The sequence below is a fragment of the Lampetra planeri genome, chromosome 14 (assembly GCF_965212315.1).
Source record: "Lampetra planeri chromosome 14, kcLamPlan1.2.h2, whole genome shotgun sequence".
In the NCBI taxonomy this organism is placed as follows: Eukaryota; Metazoa; Chordata; class Hyperoartia; order Petromyzontiformes; family Petromyzontidae; genus Lampetra; species Lampetra planeri.
In genome coordinates this window covers 6,492,683-6,510,841 of record NC_136120.1, presented here as the reverse complement: position 1 = coordinate 6,510,841, position 18,159 = coordinate 6,492,683, and the positions used below count along the sequence as shown (strand labels likewise).

The 18,159-nt window shown below is 42.0% G+C and overlaps 1 protein-coding gene across 1 annotated transcript in view; it reads right to left on the bottom strand.

Moving 5' to 3' along the window:
- The window catches only part of LOC144722257 (adhesion G protein-coupled receptor B3-like), a 94,662-nt gene that overhangs the window by 30,100 nt on the left and 46,403 nt on the right, over nt 1–18,159 (bottom strand). Inside the window, exons 13-17 of the mRNA XM_078600350.1 lie at nt 17,340–17,442; nt 16,961–17,067; nt 10,157–10,727; nt 2,575–2,678; nt 863–965 (exon numbers count right to left, since the gene is read on the bottom strand). Coding sequence (XP_078456476.1) covers nt 863–965; nt 2,575–2,678; nt 10,157–10,727; nt 16,961–17,067; nt 17,340–17,442 — 988 coding nt within the window. The remainder of the gene's footprint in view (nt 1–862; nt 966–2,574; nt 2,679–10,156; nt 10,728–16,960; nt 17,068–17,339; nt 17,443–18,159) is intronic.

The following is an 18,159-nucleotide window of genomic DNA, read 5'->3' as shown; positions in this document are numbered from 1 at the left end:
GCTTTAAATCCAGTACATTATCATGAACATGGCCGAGTGATGCTGCAGATTAATCACCACTCGCAAAGCTGCGAGTTCGAATCCTGTCCCTCTGGGTGTATTAAAATCAGTATCACTTTGTGGGAATTCAACAGTGGCTTTAGTGACTGGCCCCTGTCATAGGAATGTGGAATTTCTGCTGCTGACCCAGGGCCACCAACACACTGCCACGAAGCTTGTTGAAGAATGGACAGAGACATCTGTTCATTGAGAGACCTGCACACAGTATGCTGGTGGATTCGTGACCCAATTTTGTATCGTGGGTTGAAAAGAGTGAGCAAGTAGCCTCACATGCGTGTCTTTTTTGCTTTGTTTAAATTTATAAGGACACAAGGACAAAGGAACACGCATTCACAGGCACTTAGAAGAAAGTGCTGCTGGCACACAAGTGGGTGAGTGCCATGGGCGATGTCTGTAACAATTCGTTGTCTATGCTTGCAGTTGCATGTGACCATTTCACATTGAGTGTCCTAATAAGAGGTGCTTGACGATGAACAGATGCCGAAATTGATCACTGGATCACCAGAATATAATTACCAAGCCACCTACGCCTGCAATTTAAATCACAGCACGTAAATGCAATAGATTTTTTTCTGGTGTACAAGAAAGCTGACGCAATACCAAAACAAGGAGCACTCCACGTGCCCTCTAAAAGCTCATTAGCTAAAATTGATATTTGAAACACGAGGGTTTCATCGCACATTGACAGATATATTCGTGCTAATGTGCATATTGAAATGCGTTTCTAAATGCTGAAATAATACATCCGAGTTATGCACATTAAGTTATACTGTCATGCAATTAGAGATTTAGTGTTATTTACCTTGTTTTGCATCTGTGTTTGCCCCACAACAATAAGAATGTTGGAAGCAATTATCGAGAAGCAGAAATTGATCAGGATGACTGATCTATCGGACTTGATAGCCCTGGCAAAAAACAACAACATGGTAAGCATCTGTACACATTTAATTAAAACAGGCGTCGTTTTAATATTTCACAAACCGAACCCAAACAACTTGTTTTTTTCTAAATTAAACCACAGCTCAGTGTTCATTAAAAACACGAAGGCAATATTTTGAGGACAAGAATGCATGGCGTGTAATTTTTAGGCAAAATTGTCCGTGTTTTTGTTTTAATGCGCGAGTCCACATGGCCCATCTGTAGCCCACTCGGGCTGCAAATTGCAACCGTGTAGGGTAAAACCAGATGGGACTCTGGAGTAATCATTCACGTAGAAGTCCCATATAGGGTGGCAGGCTCAATACCACAGCCTGAACAAAATGAAATTACTGTATACATAACCGCTGATAATGGCCCATATCAAATATCGTGAGGGTCAGGAGAAAATCTTGGAAGGCATAATTTACCTTGAGTATTTGTGCTTTAAAAAACGAAGTATGATTACGTGTGTGCGCATGTGTGTATGCATTCATGCATATGTGTGAGTGTGTATAAATCTAAACTAGACGTAATCAAAAGGTTTTGACATTAATAAAAGTCATACAACCAGTGATATGCTTCTTCTGAAGTCACATCTGTTGTGCTAATCACATCATGGAATAGGTGCATGGCTGCCTAGGGCTGTTACAGCAAAAGTAAATCAATATGGTTGAGAGTCCGTGTACTTAAAAAAAACAATAATTTCAGGCAATTTGACTGCCTCTTTTTTATGCATGAAGAGCACGTGTGTTCATGTATATGTGCTGTATACTCTATGATGTTAACAAGTTCTTCAAAAGTGTAACATGTAGGCTTTCGTGACCAATATTATTCATAATAATGTTTTTTGGGTTAGGTCGCGTTAATTATAAATAATTAAGGTTTTTGGGTTAGATCGCGTTATTTATAAATAACGCGATCTAACCCAAAAACCTTAATTATGAATGTTCTTCAACAGCATATACCCTCTCTGTGAGAAGTTACCAGTTCTTTTTTTCTGTCTAGAGATTGGTCCCTGATATTGGAATGTGGAATGTCCACCTGACTCAGGAACTTCACTGTGAATGCGCAACATCCAGTCGTCATTTGGACATGGGTCACCAACTCTTTTGATATGGGCTTTGCCCTTCGTTTTACAACATTCGCCTGAAATGTCATGACATTTACTTATTTATTTTTGCTTCTTAACACTCGAGCAAAATTTAAGCTCGTGACATTTGAAGGGAAACGGATTTTTATTTTATTTCCTGCCACTGTCGAAATCTGCACACCCCGTGAAATAATGTGGCACATCAACGGTGGCGCTGCGGCCAGAGCTCCCGACTTGCAGTCACTTCGAGTCAATAAAAATGAATGAGACTTTGTGGGAAGCCTACATGGTCGTCATATGGAGAAACCAGTCCCCCAGCATAGGCATGTAGAATTCATACAGCTTGCCCAGAACCGACGGTGGAGAGGAGTACCACGCCCGCCTAAGCAAACATTCACTCTGACTTTTGATCAACACACCAATCCATAAAAGCCTGCTTATTCGTCCCAGTGTTTTATCGTGAGCCCTTAAAAGGCAATGCACTCGAATGTTTGAATATCGTTTACCTCCAGAATATTAAATAAACAACAATTAAGAAGGAAAGGGCCAGGGATGAGATGATGCATCCCACTGCGAGGCTGACCGAAGACATGCCGAGACGATCCGTGTTCTGTTGTGAACAAAGAGGAGAGTTGAACACCATTAGCAGACTCATAGACACTTTCTGAGCAACAAGAAAACATCCACGTTATACTTTCCATTGCACTGAAATGTAGTGGCCTTTTTAGGCAGTGCAGCATTTCTGTGGGCAAAATGGACTAACGTCTGTAATGGAATTCCTTCCCCTCATCCCCACACATCAACTACACCATAAATGTTTTATTCAGAGAACAGAATGCCTTGCAATTTCCAAAAATCAAATCGTAGTGGAACACTGGCCAATGGAGAGGAAAAAAACACAGAATAGCATGTAACATGAAATAAAGTTATCATTGCATCAATAGATTAATGTGACAGGGTGCTGAAAAGGCAAGCACTCCGTTTTGAAGGCTAAGTACAACCAATGTCACTTGAAACAATGTTACAGACAAAAAGTTCATTATTCAACTTTGTAGATTTCCTTGGCAGATAAATGGCCATCCTCTGGGACTCTGATTGCTTCTGTAAAACATAAAATGCTGTCCCACACTACAGCATTGGTTATAAAAACCGGTGTTATGTAGGTGAATTTGCCTGGGTGACAGGGCGGTTAGAGCGCTGCACCTTGCAGCAGAAGGTTGCGAGTTCTGATTGGGAAATGACTTGGCCCATCATCCACATGGGGTAGATAAAATAAATATCACTCTTTGGAAAGTCAACAGTGATTGTTCTGTGGAGAGAGTGCCTTTCACTAAATCAATGTTGAGCTTCTACCAAAGGCTTCGGGGCCACCCATGGAGGTGTGCACTACAGGGAGACGCATTGACTTTTATATGAATGAACAAACACGCATCCATTTAAAAAGGATCTATAATTTCCAATACATTTCCGTAGCGCAATAGTTATTTTTTTTACATGAATGTAATACAATGTGGGAAATGTGAATGGAAACAAAAAATGTTATCAAGGAAAGATGCAATAGGTCTCAGGACAATTTCTGCAGGAAGGTCTAGCAGGGGCTATTTGGCCAGTTCCTTTTCGTGCATTTTTTTGCTTGTGGGAGGAAACCAAACTACCCAAAGGCGGCCAATGTTGACAAGGTAAACATTTTACAGCGTGGCCATGAAGTCCCTTTGCGTGACATATTCATGCTCACCGCCGTATTCTGCCGTCGTAATTCTGGAATATTTGAATCAGGAATTCAGTGGAGAATGTGGATTAGGAGAGGATCTCATCTGATGTGGCCACCCGAAAGCCCATAACCTAACAACAACAACACGTGCAGAACTACTGTTATAGTTATGGAGCCATCCACTTGGGAGAATCTGTCAAGGAGAACTTGGGCACAAATCCAGCTGCGTGCTGAGAATAGAGCGCAGCACGTGACGCTGTTTCGAACGGGCACATCATCTTTTTTCATGTAAAGGGACTTTGTTTTGTGGCCACCCTGTACAAGCAACATTCTGCACGTTAGAGACAGCAATCGATTCAGTCCCATGTCCCTTAGACATACTTCACTGTTATGTATGTATGTCTGACATAATTAGTTCCATAGCGACAATAACAATGTACAGCCCCTTGTGCATCCACTGCTGGATGAAGGCATTACAATGCAGTGTCATGGGGATTGTTGTTTGACCATACTTCTACACCATGGTCGGTGTCTGATGGTCAATCAATCAGTATTTATTTCACGTGCCATTATTGCCCTCAATAAAGTAGGCATATGTGTAAATTTCAACAGAATGCAAACAGTATATGACGATGGAACAACAAGAATGGAGAGACCTGTCGTCATGACCTCAGCGACGAACACCGACTCACAAAATAAAGTGCAACCGCGCGCAAAATGAAGTGCAACCGCACGCAACGAATATATGGCGGACAAAATATAAGGGGATCATAATCAGTATGGTAAAGGGTGGGAGGGGGGAGCTGAGAACCGGTTCAGCTATCCATCTAAATGTAAAACTCTGTTTTGTCTGTTGTCCTTCCCTTGCACCTCCGATTAGCACAGATGGCTACGTACAGTGCGAAAGAAGTTCAACATACACACACATGCATACGCTAGCCATGGTAATGATTCGAACAATGAGTCCATAGCAACTGCTATGACCACCGCTTCACTTCATGAGGTGCAGTTCGGTTGATTATTGAAAATAAAAGCTATTTTTTTATTTTGCCCAGTTTTTTTCCTCAGAGATACAACAATGCTCGACCTTCAAAAAACGTTGCACCATTGTACTGAGCAGAATGTTGTTGAAAATACAGCATCACGCAGGACGCAATGCTCACGTATCGTTTAACAATTCACACTGTGAGATAGAAGCCGCATCTGCCAATGCCAACGTGTATTGTCCCACGGAACGGAAATTCCTATCTCATTGGGTGCCATGCCTCATGTGTTTTTTTGCATACTATTCACCGCACAATTGCTATGCCAATTATTTTGGAACGAGTGAATGCGCTAATGCAGAGATGACAGCCTCAGAGATTGTATGAGAATGCATTACTCGTGAACACCTATTGGGCCAACAAAGCACACAATGTGTAGGTCAGGTTTGGTCAGCAATACATATTTATATAGTATATATACATGTATATGTCTGAATGCCTTTTTCCTCCCCAGTGCAAATGGATGTCAAACTGCCCAGGACCAGTTCAAATAGATGCCGCTGTTACTGGCCATGAGTGGTGATCTAACTCGGGTCGCCGGGTTCTTAGCGCAGTGCACTAACCACTGCGCCACTGCTCCCCACACATACAGATAAATAGATACAGTTAAACATAGATAACAATGAAATGCGATCCTCACATTGGTAATTCACACTGAAACACAATGATGCAGTGGTGATAATGGCTGCCTTAGGTTCAAGTGGCTTCATATGGTGTTCCTGATGAAACTTCATGGCCTGCACTTTAATAGGTACTTTGGCACTTTAACACTTTGTCAAGAAATTACCTCCTGCTATTCTACGCTGGTAATTACAATGTGCGAATAATCTGAGGCAACTAAACTCACCTGTTGCAAATCATATTTGAAATTCCTCAGTGCAACCATTTTATACCCCAATTCCTTTAAATGTGGATCACGTCATTGAAAAATCTGCGATCACACATTCCATTGGTGCATTAACGGGAGGGCTATGTCTCAATGCATCACAATGGACTTTCATTTATATGTGATTTTCAGTAAATACCATCACTGGAGAATTAAAAAAACATATTTACACGTGCCATGTCTGATTATATTAAATGGTTGGCATGATTGGCTAAAAATAACTCTAGACTAACAGCACATCATATCCTTGCCTGTACTTAATCAAGTTATCTCTGCAAGCAGGTGCGTATTATGTTGCGTCTGACTCGGTACACAATGAGTACCTTTTGCACGTTCGTGAATTATAATTTGACAACTAAATCACCGGTCGCGTGGTACACCCACTGCTGGGTCAGTTTGCAAGGCCTCCCCGGTTCGATTTCTGCGGCAGTAATGTCTTCCCAGTCACATCGCGGTGCCTTGCTGTCAAGCTGATGATAAATATCCTGTGATGCCATTCTGAAGGAGAAGACCATTCTAATGCTGCAGTAATATAGCAAAATAAATCCATGTTTAATTTATTTATCATTATCAGCAGCAGCAGCAGCAGCCATGATCAACTCACTGCGAGAAGAAAACCTCCGCAAACTGTCGCCATCTCTCATTAATCTGCGATGGGACAATTCACCCAGCACCTAAACACAAGCTAATTTAATCACTCCATCTCCTCGGTTGGCGGCCCTCTAGGATGCATCCCGTACCTTGGCTGTCACTCCATCACTATTCTTGACCATCACCCAACCTCAAAAATAGCGAATTTGATCAATTACTGACAAAACAATGGGCATGCGTAATTTATTCCTGTTATTTGCCTTCATCAAGATTTCATTACAAACAAGTTAATGACTGGCACCATAATCTATATAAAAAAGAAATTGGCTTTAAATAGGATTTTTTTTCATATAGAAGATTATTTTAATGGCCATATACCATGGTTAACAGTGTAAATTGAGTCATTGAGTCACTGACTGATATAAATTTAGAAAGCCTCAATCAGTAATTGATGTTAACATCGTAGCCATATGGTCAGCTTACAGACACCATGAAGGTCATTTCCCAGCTATGGCTATCTCAAACCACCGCTGAGTGGGAATTTACTTCAACACTCATAATCAGTGCTTAATTTCAGCCGAACAGTCCAGAATACTGTTCTGGAAATTCCTTTGGCACACCTCATCCACTTTACATTATTGTGTGATTTTTACCTGTTCATAGGAATGTAATAAAATAGGGTACTCAAATATAGAATAATTAGGTATCAGCATACCTTTTGGTCTAACAGTAGTGGTAGTACCCTATGCCAAAAATACCTACTCCAATCCAGTCTCGATTTGTTTGGATAATATTGAGTGGGAAATTAAACCCGAATGACAATCGTCCTTAATGTATTCCTTCGAAGTTTGAAAGCTTTCGGAAAAGTCCTACATTTGCTTGTTTGGCCAACGCTATGGCCGAGTTTTGTTTCAAATTGGACAGAAACAGAGTCAAGGGGAGCCTTCTTCCTGTGACCGGCTGGGTTAAACGAACTTCAAATCTTATCCATAATAGAGGTTTTTGGGTTAGATTGCGTAAATAGATAAATGTGTCGTTAAAACCCGCCACCACCCGACACAGCCAACTAGTAAGGGTTATCACGTAAACAGAACGTGCCAATTGGTCACTAGTACAGCACACCGGTTTGTCGGAGAGCCAAGCCACAACATTTACCATAGGAGTACGACGTTTCGCCAGTAATTACAACTAGCTTCATCAGGCGACAGCCAGATCTGTGGAGAAGTCTTACTGTCTCGTTCCTTATATAGAGGCGTAGATGTGTTGTGTCAAATTTTATGTGGACATTATCTCATGCCATAGGAATGTGGAGTTTTTTTTCACACCACACGCTCAAGTCCACCAATGGAGATGAGCCCCTCCTATTTGGGTCTGGATATAATTCCACTCGAAGCTAAATATTGAAACGTGTACAAACCCTGTCTATTACACAATGGTTAGGTTATCAGTAGCGCTTAGAATGACTCACCCCAATTCGATAACCAATTTGATTAACTTCCAGCTTTCAAAGTTGTCATTTGATTCAAGAATCGATTCTTCTTTATTACGATTTGATGAATGTTAGGGCCTCTAGTGGCTGCATGATATATAAATAAAACTATTCTTATACACACAATTCCACGCATATATTGGGAGCATTTGAATCAATATAATTGATTGATACATTGTCCTACCCCTGCTTATCAGCTGGGTATGCTAAATGTGTGTGGGTGAACAAGAAACACTATCGCCACTAAGAAATCATTCCTCTTGCCATTCAAATGTCTACATGCGGACATCACAGGTTGGTGTGCTCCAACTGCATGCACTATTGCTGACAATGGTGTCGCCTCCAGTGGATGATGCATTACCCTCCTGGCCATAAACAAATTCGGTTCTGCCTGTGCTCCAATTCCCAAGGATGACCGCATTTATTAAAACAATGTCAACGTTGATAATTAAAATGCGCAGGGAAGTGCATATTGCATACGCGATGGCAATTTGAGGCAGACGTTTGGTCATGTGTCTAATTAGGGAGAAAAGAGAGTCGCGCAAAAAATGACGTTCTCTTCTCTGAGCATCGAGAAAACAAATGAAAGTCAGTGGGAAAGGTTAAGGGCATTCAATCAGAATTTCAGAAGAGGCCAAGTAAAAAAAATTTAGTTTCTCGAGGGGGGGGGGGGGGATTGGAAGCGAAGAATTGGATGGCAAAATGATTGTGCGAGAGCACACGGACAAAATCTGCGCATGTACACATCACGCATAGGCAATTGTCACACGCCACAATACACAGAGGTTATAGGTGTAAATGGGTGGGCAAATGAATGTGTCCATTTGAATTAGTGTAACTGCTTCCACGTGCAGGATATGGCATTCTTTATCATTGCCCCACACCCCCATTTCCTTTTTTTGGGGGGTCTAATTACGCCATGCATCTGCCTATTAAACGGCGCACAGATTGGAAATTAACGAGCCACGTTGCTACTATCACTTGCACGGTTCAGAGGACGTGGGAACACGTCGCATAATTGAAGCAGAATGCGCATCATAGCCACATTCAAAGCAGCTCTCCTTGTAACCAAGTGTTGCTTGAGTAAACCCAAACCCCCCCCTCAAAAAAAAACCAGGTCAGAAAATCATTACTTTAAATGCATTTAACTTCGGACGTGTTGTCAGTCAGACTATGAGTTGCGTGGCATACACAATTCCACATCTGATTTACACGGAGCTCACTTGAAACCGTGTCAGTATGTATTGCATTGTCCTGGCGAGAGGAGGATGGGCGCAGGAATTATAAATGAGAGAGCGAAAAAGGGGGGGGGATTAAATTTCCCTTTTCGAGTGTCAATAATCGCGCATGACAATAGAGGCTGCACGGTCGCTTCCGTCAAAATAATTAGCCGCGCGGCTCGCATCCCAATCTGTGCCACAACCAACGGCATCGGGCAGCCTTTGTTTTATTAAACCGATGCACATGTTGTCACCGGGGGTAATTAAGGCCACGGCCGAAGCCTTTGCAAGCTATGCTTCAAATCAAAGCGGGGATGCGAGTAAAAGTAAAACAAATCGTGATGAATTGTGCCGTTCGCAAATCAAAATACAACTGCGAGCAAGCCAGCCGATGTCACTCGCTCCGCGCGAGAGTGGCCGGCACGAGATTTTTCCACAGCAGCGATACGCTTCGTCGCAGATGTGGTCAGTGCAGCTGCACGGCCAACACCGTCAATCAATCCCGTTGCATGTGTGTTTTTTTTAATAGCACTAATAATCGCAGTTGTATCTTGTGATGGTTGTGTCGGTTTCCATCATTCACCGTGACCAGGCACACATTCGGCTGACATGTACAGATTGATCATGTTTGCATTCACATGGACGCAGATACATTTATATCATGTGCGCGTGAATACATGAATTCCATGAGTGCGAGAAAATTAAACCAGCGTCTTAACGCACGATATATACTCAAAGAACCATTCAAACACTACCAATTATAATATAAAGCAAACACAACACTGATACACATATGCACATTCATTTGTCATGCATGTATAGTTACGTACACTGCATTGTGCAAAAACCAGCAACAACAACAACAGCTGAAAATAACATACGCGAATAAACAAACTCATTAACTGTCGCGTCCGTCCTGCAAGCAGAGCCCACCCACGGTTTGACAAGCGCGGGGCATTTCGGCTTCTTTTTTTAAATGCGCTCAGCTGGAAGTGGACGAAGAAGAGCGCGCTCGGTGAAGAACGGCACGGGGGGGGGGGAAGGCGCACATGGAATACGAGCGAGGAAGTGCTGAGAGCTGGCGGTGGTGTTGTGGGTAGCGACAGGGTGCGCGGATGCGCATCGACGAGGAGGCGCGCGGCACGTACCTGCTCGTCGGAGAGCGGCGCTAAAATGGCGAAAGCGGAGGCGCGTTCGCACAGGCAGCGCGTGTGAGCTGCGTCGCTGATCGCGGCTCGGCAGCCCCTCTCGCTCCAGCTCCCCTCGCCGCTGCCGCCCCGCATAGAACGGGAGGCGGTGGGAGGAAAGTGGTGGTGGTGGTGGGGGTGACGCGGTGGGACCAGGAGGGGGATGGAGAGTCGGAGGGTGGGTGGGAGGAGGGGGGTCCAGTCACGATGGGGTGAGAAAGATGGGAGGGAGAAGATGGGATGGGATGGGGTGGCAGGAGGGGGCAGATGAGATGTGAGATGTGGAGTGGGTTGGTGTGTGGTGGAAGGTGAATGGAAGTTTAAAGCAGGAGAGGGTTGGCGGTTGTTGGAGAGATGGGGGGCATTGGGGTGAGTTAGGTGAGTGGGGATGGTGGGATGTGGGCGCACAGACAGCCCGGATGTGAACGTACAACGTAGATTTATTACTCGGCAGGGGCAGTAGCGACGTGTCAATTTTTTCTCCAATTTTAATATCGAGTTGTACAGTATCCGTGTATATCTTAATTTGGAGCTTTCGTGACTGCAGGAATTATTATCACGTCTAAAAATAAAATAATAAATTAAATTTTAATTTATTATCTTATTTTTAGACGTGACTTAACCGAAATAACCAAATAATAATCCGTGTATATGTATTTCATGTTGTAGTGTGTATAGAAAATGAGATATATCATATGTACTTGGGATTCATCCATATGCAAGTGGCGCGGATGTGTAGGTATGTGTGCAGATGGAAGCAGTTGTGTATTGGTTCGCGCACTGCACATCGATCCCAGCCACCCGGGTTTAATTCCTGGCAATGTACAATATCAGTGGAAAGTCGTTTCTAAATCTGTCCTTGACTTCTCCAAGGTCAACTCAGCCCTAAATAGTATTTGGTGTGTACACATCAGCACTGGGGAAACACAGATGGCTACATCACTTTGTTGTGTGTTGTGTCACCCGTAATAAGCACTCCCTAAGAATGCTTGCCACTTCAGTATTTTGGGCTAACTGGAGAGACTTTGTCTTTTGTTGTTGTTTGTATATCTATGCACGCTTGCAAAATAATGCAATGATAGAAATGCATCATTGCGTGTGGTTGCAGATGCATGCACACTTTTCACGAAATGTTCCAAGGACATTTTCTTTTTCAATAATTCAGCTCGTCGAATACAAACAGATGACTAGATGTAATGGGGGGGAAAAAACAACAAACCAGATAAAAAAAATTGGCTGCAAATATTGACAATTTATTATTATCTATTTGTTTTAATGAATTATTTTTTTTTGTAAATTATGTTTTCTTTGTTTGTATCGAGTATTCATCCATCTATGGAGGCTCGATGCATTAGCATACATGGATATTCCTAGGAGATGCGACCTATAAAACGCTAGACAGAACATTCTATACTCATCTAAACATCATCCTGCAAATGCTGTCACATTGCCCGTGGCTATACCGATGTGTACTGTTGGGTATTTGACCTGAACAGCACATATTCGCTGCTCTAACACACAAGTCATCGTGGCCGAATGTGCTTGATCGAGTATGATTGTGTGCACAAATGTATGCAAATATAAACAAAATAAAATAATTATCACCGAGTCATATTAACATACATGTTTTTTTTACTACACTAAAGATAATTAATATAAGCATCTTGACGAGTAACAACATTTACAATGTGCCCGTCGCACATTCCCCATTTTACACAAGATTTAAAATGTTTTCTTCAAGGCATTGACCTACACAGCTTGGCAGCACGCTGTTAGAATAAGAGCTACGGCGCAGAACTGTGCTTAATGAAGCATGGCAGCAGTGATAACTGTGGCTCTCTGGGGACCAGCTTCTTGATACCACACCTTCCTAACGCGGTTTGACTTGCCCCGATAGTCGATTCCTGATCTGGCCGCCGACGTTGAGAACGGCACGCACGATTCAATCGCGAAATGCTCAACATGCATACTAATTCCTTTGCAGAGGGCATTATTCGGCATGCGCCGTAAAGCCGTCACTGCCATCGATGGCTTTTGCGAGCAGGGATGGAAAGCCATTTCCGTGCCCTAGTTTTCTTTTTATACGCGTGCCTTTCGCGCAGTTAGAGCAGCAGACACACGAGGGGGCATTGTTAATTAAATAACTACACATGTATGTCGATGTGATGCGAGTGGACGTCAGCCCACGTATCCACAGAGCCATGTGACAGCATCCTGAGTGCATTCGCTGGGATGATATGCGAGTTTTAACCATTGCGCGAGGGAGGACGGTTCTGATTCGGGCGGCTTTTTGTTGTTGTTTTACCACCCACCACATCTGTACCACGATCGCAGCCGCATATTGACCACCTTTAACCCTGCCCCTGGGTAGACATTCACGAGGGCCGTGCCCTACAGTATGTCACTTTGTTTTGACGCAAAGGCTTCCCCTGCAGCCGGTTCATCGCGTTAATCTGCCGACAGGGTATTGACCGATCGCACTCCCTTTAGGGAGATTTACACATTTTACAAACACAGCACATTAGCATTTGCTACTGACAGAAAAACGCATCTGTATTGGCCGTGCTTGTCAATGCTGCTCTAATTTGTAGTTTTTTGGTTATCGTCATTATTATTTTATTTATTGACTTGGATTTGAAATTATATAGCTTGAGTTCTGTTTCCCACAGCATATGCAATGCATTGCACAAATATATATAGCCTAAAGTGAAACTGATACTTCACCCAAATGAGCAATGAGGCAGTGCTCATCTATATTGGTGGCTCTTAGCTGGTGGTTTAGTTTCCACTTTCTCATGACTGGGTCAGTAGTGTCCATAGGATGACCACTGCTGACTTCCCACAAAGTGGTAATAATTTCATTGACCCTGGATAAACGATGACCAGGATTTTGACTGATTATTTGTAAAAGTCCATGATTATATTAAATGTCCTCCACTTAATATAACCATTGACTTTTACAAATAATTAGCAGAGTGAACAAGACTGGACTTCACAACAATGCTCATCTTTACATCCATGCCGGATCCATTTGTCTATTTAATGGTGTTCCAACAAAACCCATGTCAGTTAAGTGAAGCCGTCGGTATGGACACGTGTGACTATATGGTACAGTGGTTAGTGCACTGCAGTGTAATTCGTAGTGACGTGAGTTGTATTCAGTGGCAAGTCGTTTTTGCAGTTAAAATTGGTCTCAAAAGGTATATTAAACTTTTAATGACCACCTGGTGCGATATATAAACATCGCCCCTAGGGAGACAAAGGCGGCCGGGCACGATGCTGGCCACCCGCTCCCTCGTGTGCCATGCTGGCCTTCATAGGTGCTCGCGAACAGCACTTGCCCAATCTTCTGTTTAAGCAACACGGGGGATATTTTTTTATTGTCTTTTTGCATGTATGCACTGCATTACACCAGTGACAATTATCCGAACCAGTCCTGGTCTTCTCCTAGGTTGATTCATCATCAAATGAGTACCTGGTGTGGTGTGTAAACATCGCCACTAGGGAGAAAAAGTGGCCAGGCGTGGTGATACCCACACTCCCCCTCGTGTACTGTGCCGGCCTTCATAGGTGCTCGCTAACCACACTTGTCCCAACAATCTGTTGATGTTATAGGGGTAACCTTTTCATTCTCTTATGCATGCATACATATATGATTCTATAATTCAAAAGTAAAATGTTTAAAAGCGTCATTCAAATGTGCCAATGATTGTTGTGATAAAGACTGTTTTAGTTTTCCTAATTATATCCTTATTTTGATTTCGCAGTAAGCAGACGTGATTAGTTTTACTTTCAAAGCTTATATGAAATGCATTAAAAGTAATTGGCTGTCCAGGATATGCTGGTGCTGATTCGCTTGCCTTCATTTTAAAGCCAAGGATGACAGTTTGATCTATGGGTCTACCACAAGTGCTGGCCGATGAAGTCCAAAAGTGACTTAATTGCCTCATTTAAAGATCATATCGTCTCAAAATGCATATCCGTAATTACTTAAATATCTTTTTTCCAGAAATAAAGCACAACAATCTTAAAATAAACAGGTTTTTATCCCCTTGACGGCTACACTCTGGAAAGCTCCGAATTACACGTGTAAGTGGTGCAACTTCCCAAATTGGTCACTCGGTACCGTGGTGTAAATCATTCAAAATCATGGGTTGTTTGCAGGTGCTCGCGTTCGCACTTACTTTTTTGTACTGTTCCAAATTACGCAAAACGAATTGGACGTCACCTGTGAACAATACAGAATGTGCCCGGGTGTCAGTCAAGTTATTTACATACAAAACCGCAGCAATATCCCTTCGTGTCTCAGAGCAATATTTTAATAAGGGTAGCCTTAGCATCCTCTGGACAAAATGTATTCTGCCATAGTCGCGTGGAATGTCTAACGTTAGCTCACGGTGTTTTTGGGGTTGTTTGAGCATGTAGCCAATGTGTCGTGATTTAAAATAAAATGTAAGTCATATTTTCATTACAATGACGTGTTTATTCAAACAATGTAAGAGCCTGATAAGGATTCAAAGTCCCATTAAAAAATGAGCATAGAGAAGAGATGAACAATGAGGTTGCTGAACAAAAACAATGATTGAGGGACACAATTATACGCAACTAAGTTTTGCGAGTAAACCGGAATCATGAATCATCACAAATTGAAATGCATTAAAGAGGTATGCCATAAATCTTAGTTTTTAAATACACAATGACCAGTCATGTGTGCAATTATGTGGACAACATTATTATTAAAACAGATGGCAGACAGTGATTGCTAGCAGAAGGGGAAAGGCGATATATAGAGAATTTGGCTTTGTTATATCTGCATGAAATGGCACAAACCACGAGATAACTCACACATGCATAATGTTACGTGATTATTGCTCTGGTTGTGCTCATCATATATATTAAAACACTGATATAATACTACAGAAAGTCAAGATAATAATTATAATACATAGCTTATGTGCAGAGCCTAAACATATATACTTTGTGCTCATATATTCAAGTTTAGGATTTTACTATTAAAAACAACATGTATTTGAGGCCAGAAAATGGAATCCATGTATGAATATTTAAAATCTAACACTCTCCGTAATGATGATAACATCACAACAGAAAAGGCTGGACAATGCTGAGAGCATTGTACATGCACTAAGGTAATCCCATGACGTGACTGCAAGGCATGATGGGAGCTGTGCCTTCTTGCTGTTTGTGAGGACACATTTTCGTGTTGTTATATCTGCATCTGAATGTTTCTATTCTTTGTTCATGATGTGCATAGACTTCTCCTGCTATGGTATTTGAAATGTACAGAAAATTAGATGACTGCTAACAAATCTTTTGACAAAGGATACAATTCTACTTTTTGTACTAAATTATGAAAAAAAAACGCATAGGACCAACAATTTCCCAAGACTCACAATCAGTTGTGCAATGTACCCTTGTGTTAAACCTCCAAAGGCAGATGTTCAAATGAGCTGCACCAACACTGTTAACTGGGACCTTTTTGCCAGTATCAAGGTATGAAAAAATAAGAATAGGTTTGACCCTTTCTGGCATTAAAACATGTGTTCAGGTGTTCAAACACTAAATATAAACCTTTTTCAAGTAATCAATTCTGCATTAACCACACGTACTTGTGGTCAACATGCAAACAAACCTACTCTGAGACTATATTTTTACCTTTGAAACTGATTACCAGAGACAGCCTTCTTTAGGGCCTAGTTTTATTGCCAGAAAGGGTAAAAACGATTCTTATTTTTTCATACTGTTAGCTGATCTCATGTATACTCGCTCTGCCCATTGCCAGTAGGAGTTTATATATGTATAAATTATCGTCATGTCCCATAGTATAATGTGCAGTCTCAAACCCGTATTAACTCTGTGTCTTTGGGCTCTCTATTTATGTGCGATGAAGAATTGTTCAAAAATGTCACCTGTTATATGAAAAATTTATAAGGCAGTTTTTGTGACAAATGTGTTAAGTTTTTTTGCTGATGAGACTGCCTCGTCATACCATAGGAATTTCAGATAGTTTTTTTGGGAGAGGAAAAACATTGTCGCTGCTATTCTAGGGACAGAGTTTTCATTGAGATGTGTAAGTAAATAAGTAGAAATCCGTCGACTTAAAAACTCTACTAAATTAAGTCTATGAGACTTGTTTTACTAAGTCCCTGCTTGTGTAAGGGTAATCCTATTTGAGTATTTTAATCTGTGTGTATGAGCTGGCACTTACTATAAACTGAAATAACGTTGAATTTACGGATGATAGTCTTGAAGCTTATGAAGAAATCACCCGGAATGTGCCCAATGTTTGTCTGATCTCCAAAGATACGCACGTTTGAGATTGTAAAGTGCATGTATGGATGCCCATCAGGCACACAAGTGTTGTCATCTGGCTGTGGGGCTATGTGGTGGGAAGTGTACCAACATTCGTTGTTGTACTGCACTTGTATGCTTGCATACAGGGTCATCTAGGGTTGAGGTGTGGTGGGGGGGCAAAAGAGGCAGTGTGTCCAGGACTTACAAAAAGCAGAAACCTACACCGGGCCTGTTTTTATTGTTGCTATTGAATATGTGAGCCCCCATTTAGCATTCTGCCCCAGGCCTCTAGGAAGGTCCGAGCGATCCCCTGCTTTCATGTCTATGCTCACCGCCTTCGCCAAAACGTCCACTGACCATCATGGTGAAGTATGGTTAAATAACACCCAATGGGCTGCGCAGTGGAGGGAGGCCCTCATCCAGCAGTTGGTTGAAAAAGGGCTGGACACGTACACAGTTTTGAAATCTCTTTCAAGGCAATGGCTGTTCATGATGATGATGATTACCAGGCAATGCATGAGGTGGTTGTCACTGTATATGAATGAGTGGAATTTTGACAACTGACAATAGGTCACATGATGAGGTGCACACACCGGCACTGACTTGCGTAGGAGATGCTCTCACTTCCTTAAATGTTCATCTAAGCTCAAATGAATGTGTTATAAACACATTTCCGATTTGTGAAAAATAAGACAGATCCAAACAAGCATATGTATATTGCAGCACATGCCTTACGATCTCAAACTTGAAATATGATGGCTCTTGCAAGAGCCAATGCATGCATATGCACGTGCATTTTCCAGATTTGTTGTTGTTGATATTTTGTACTTACGTTCAGTAGATGTGAGAACACAATTTCAATTGGAGGGGTAATGGTTTTCATTGTCGGGCTCACGGTAACGGAAATTACCCGTGAGTTTATAGCACTCGCATTCCTGTGGAGGGATAGTGAAGCGGCAGCTTGTCAGACGCGGGCATTTGATAAACCTGTGATTTGTATGGTATTTTTTCTTCAAAACATAAACAGCTATACATTTGTCATGTTGAAAATATGTTTTTGAATGTCAAGTGGAAAAAATTCCATGTGAATAAAAACTAAAAGTGATTTATATTACATTAATTAAAATGTTTGTCACGGGATGATTCGGTCCATCATCATTATTACTTGGATAAAATACCTACCAAATCATGCACATATAATAGTGGTTGTCCTATGGTGAGACTGGTTCACAGAACTACATTGACTTTGAAGCAGGGACACATAGTTTTCGAATTTAATGAATCTATATGCTATTTAAAGTTAAAGTACATATTATACACATGCATATCGTGTGCTGTATAAGACAAAGATCCCCGATATAGCCTTTACCAGACTGTTGGGGCAAGTGCTGTTATAGTGAGCACCTATGAATGCCGACATTGCATACGAAGGGAGTGGGGTGGCTAGCACCACACCTGGTCGCCTTCGTCTCCCGAGTAGTGATCTTTACATATTGCACCAGGTATTAATTTGAGGCTGAGTCGACCTAGGGGAGGCCTAGAACTGGTTCAGATAGTCCTCACTAGTTTGGCCGTGAGAGGGACTCGAACTCGGGTCGCTGGATTTGTAGCGCAGAGCCTGAACCGCTGCACATCCGCGCCACCCACACGCT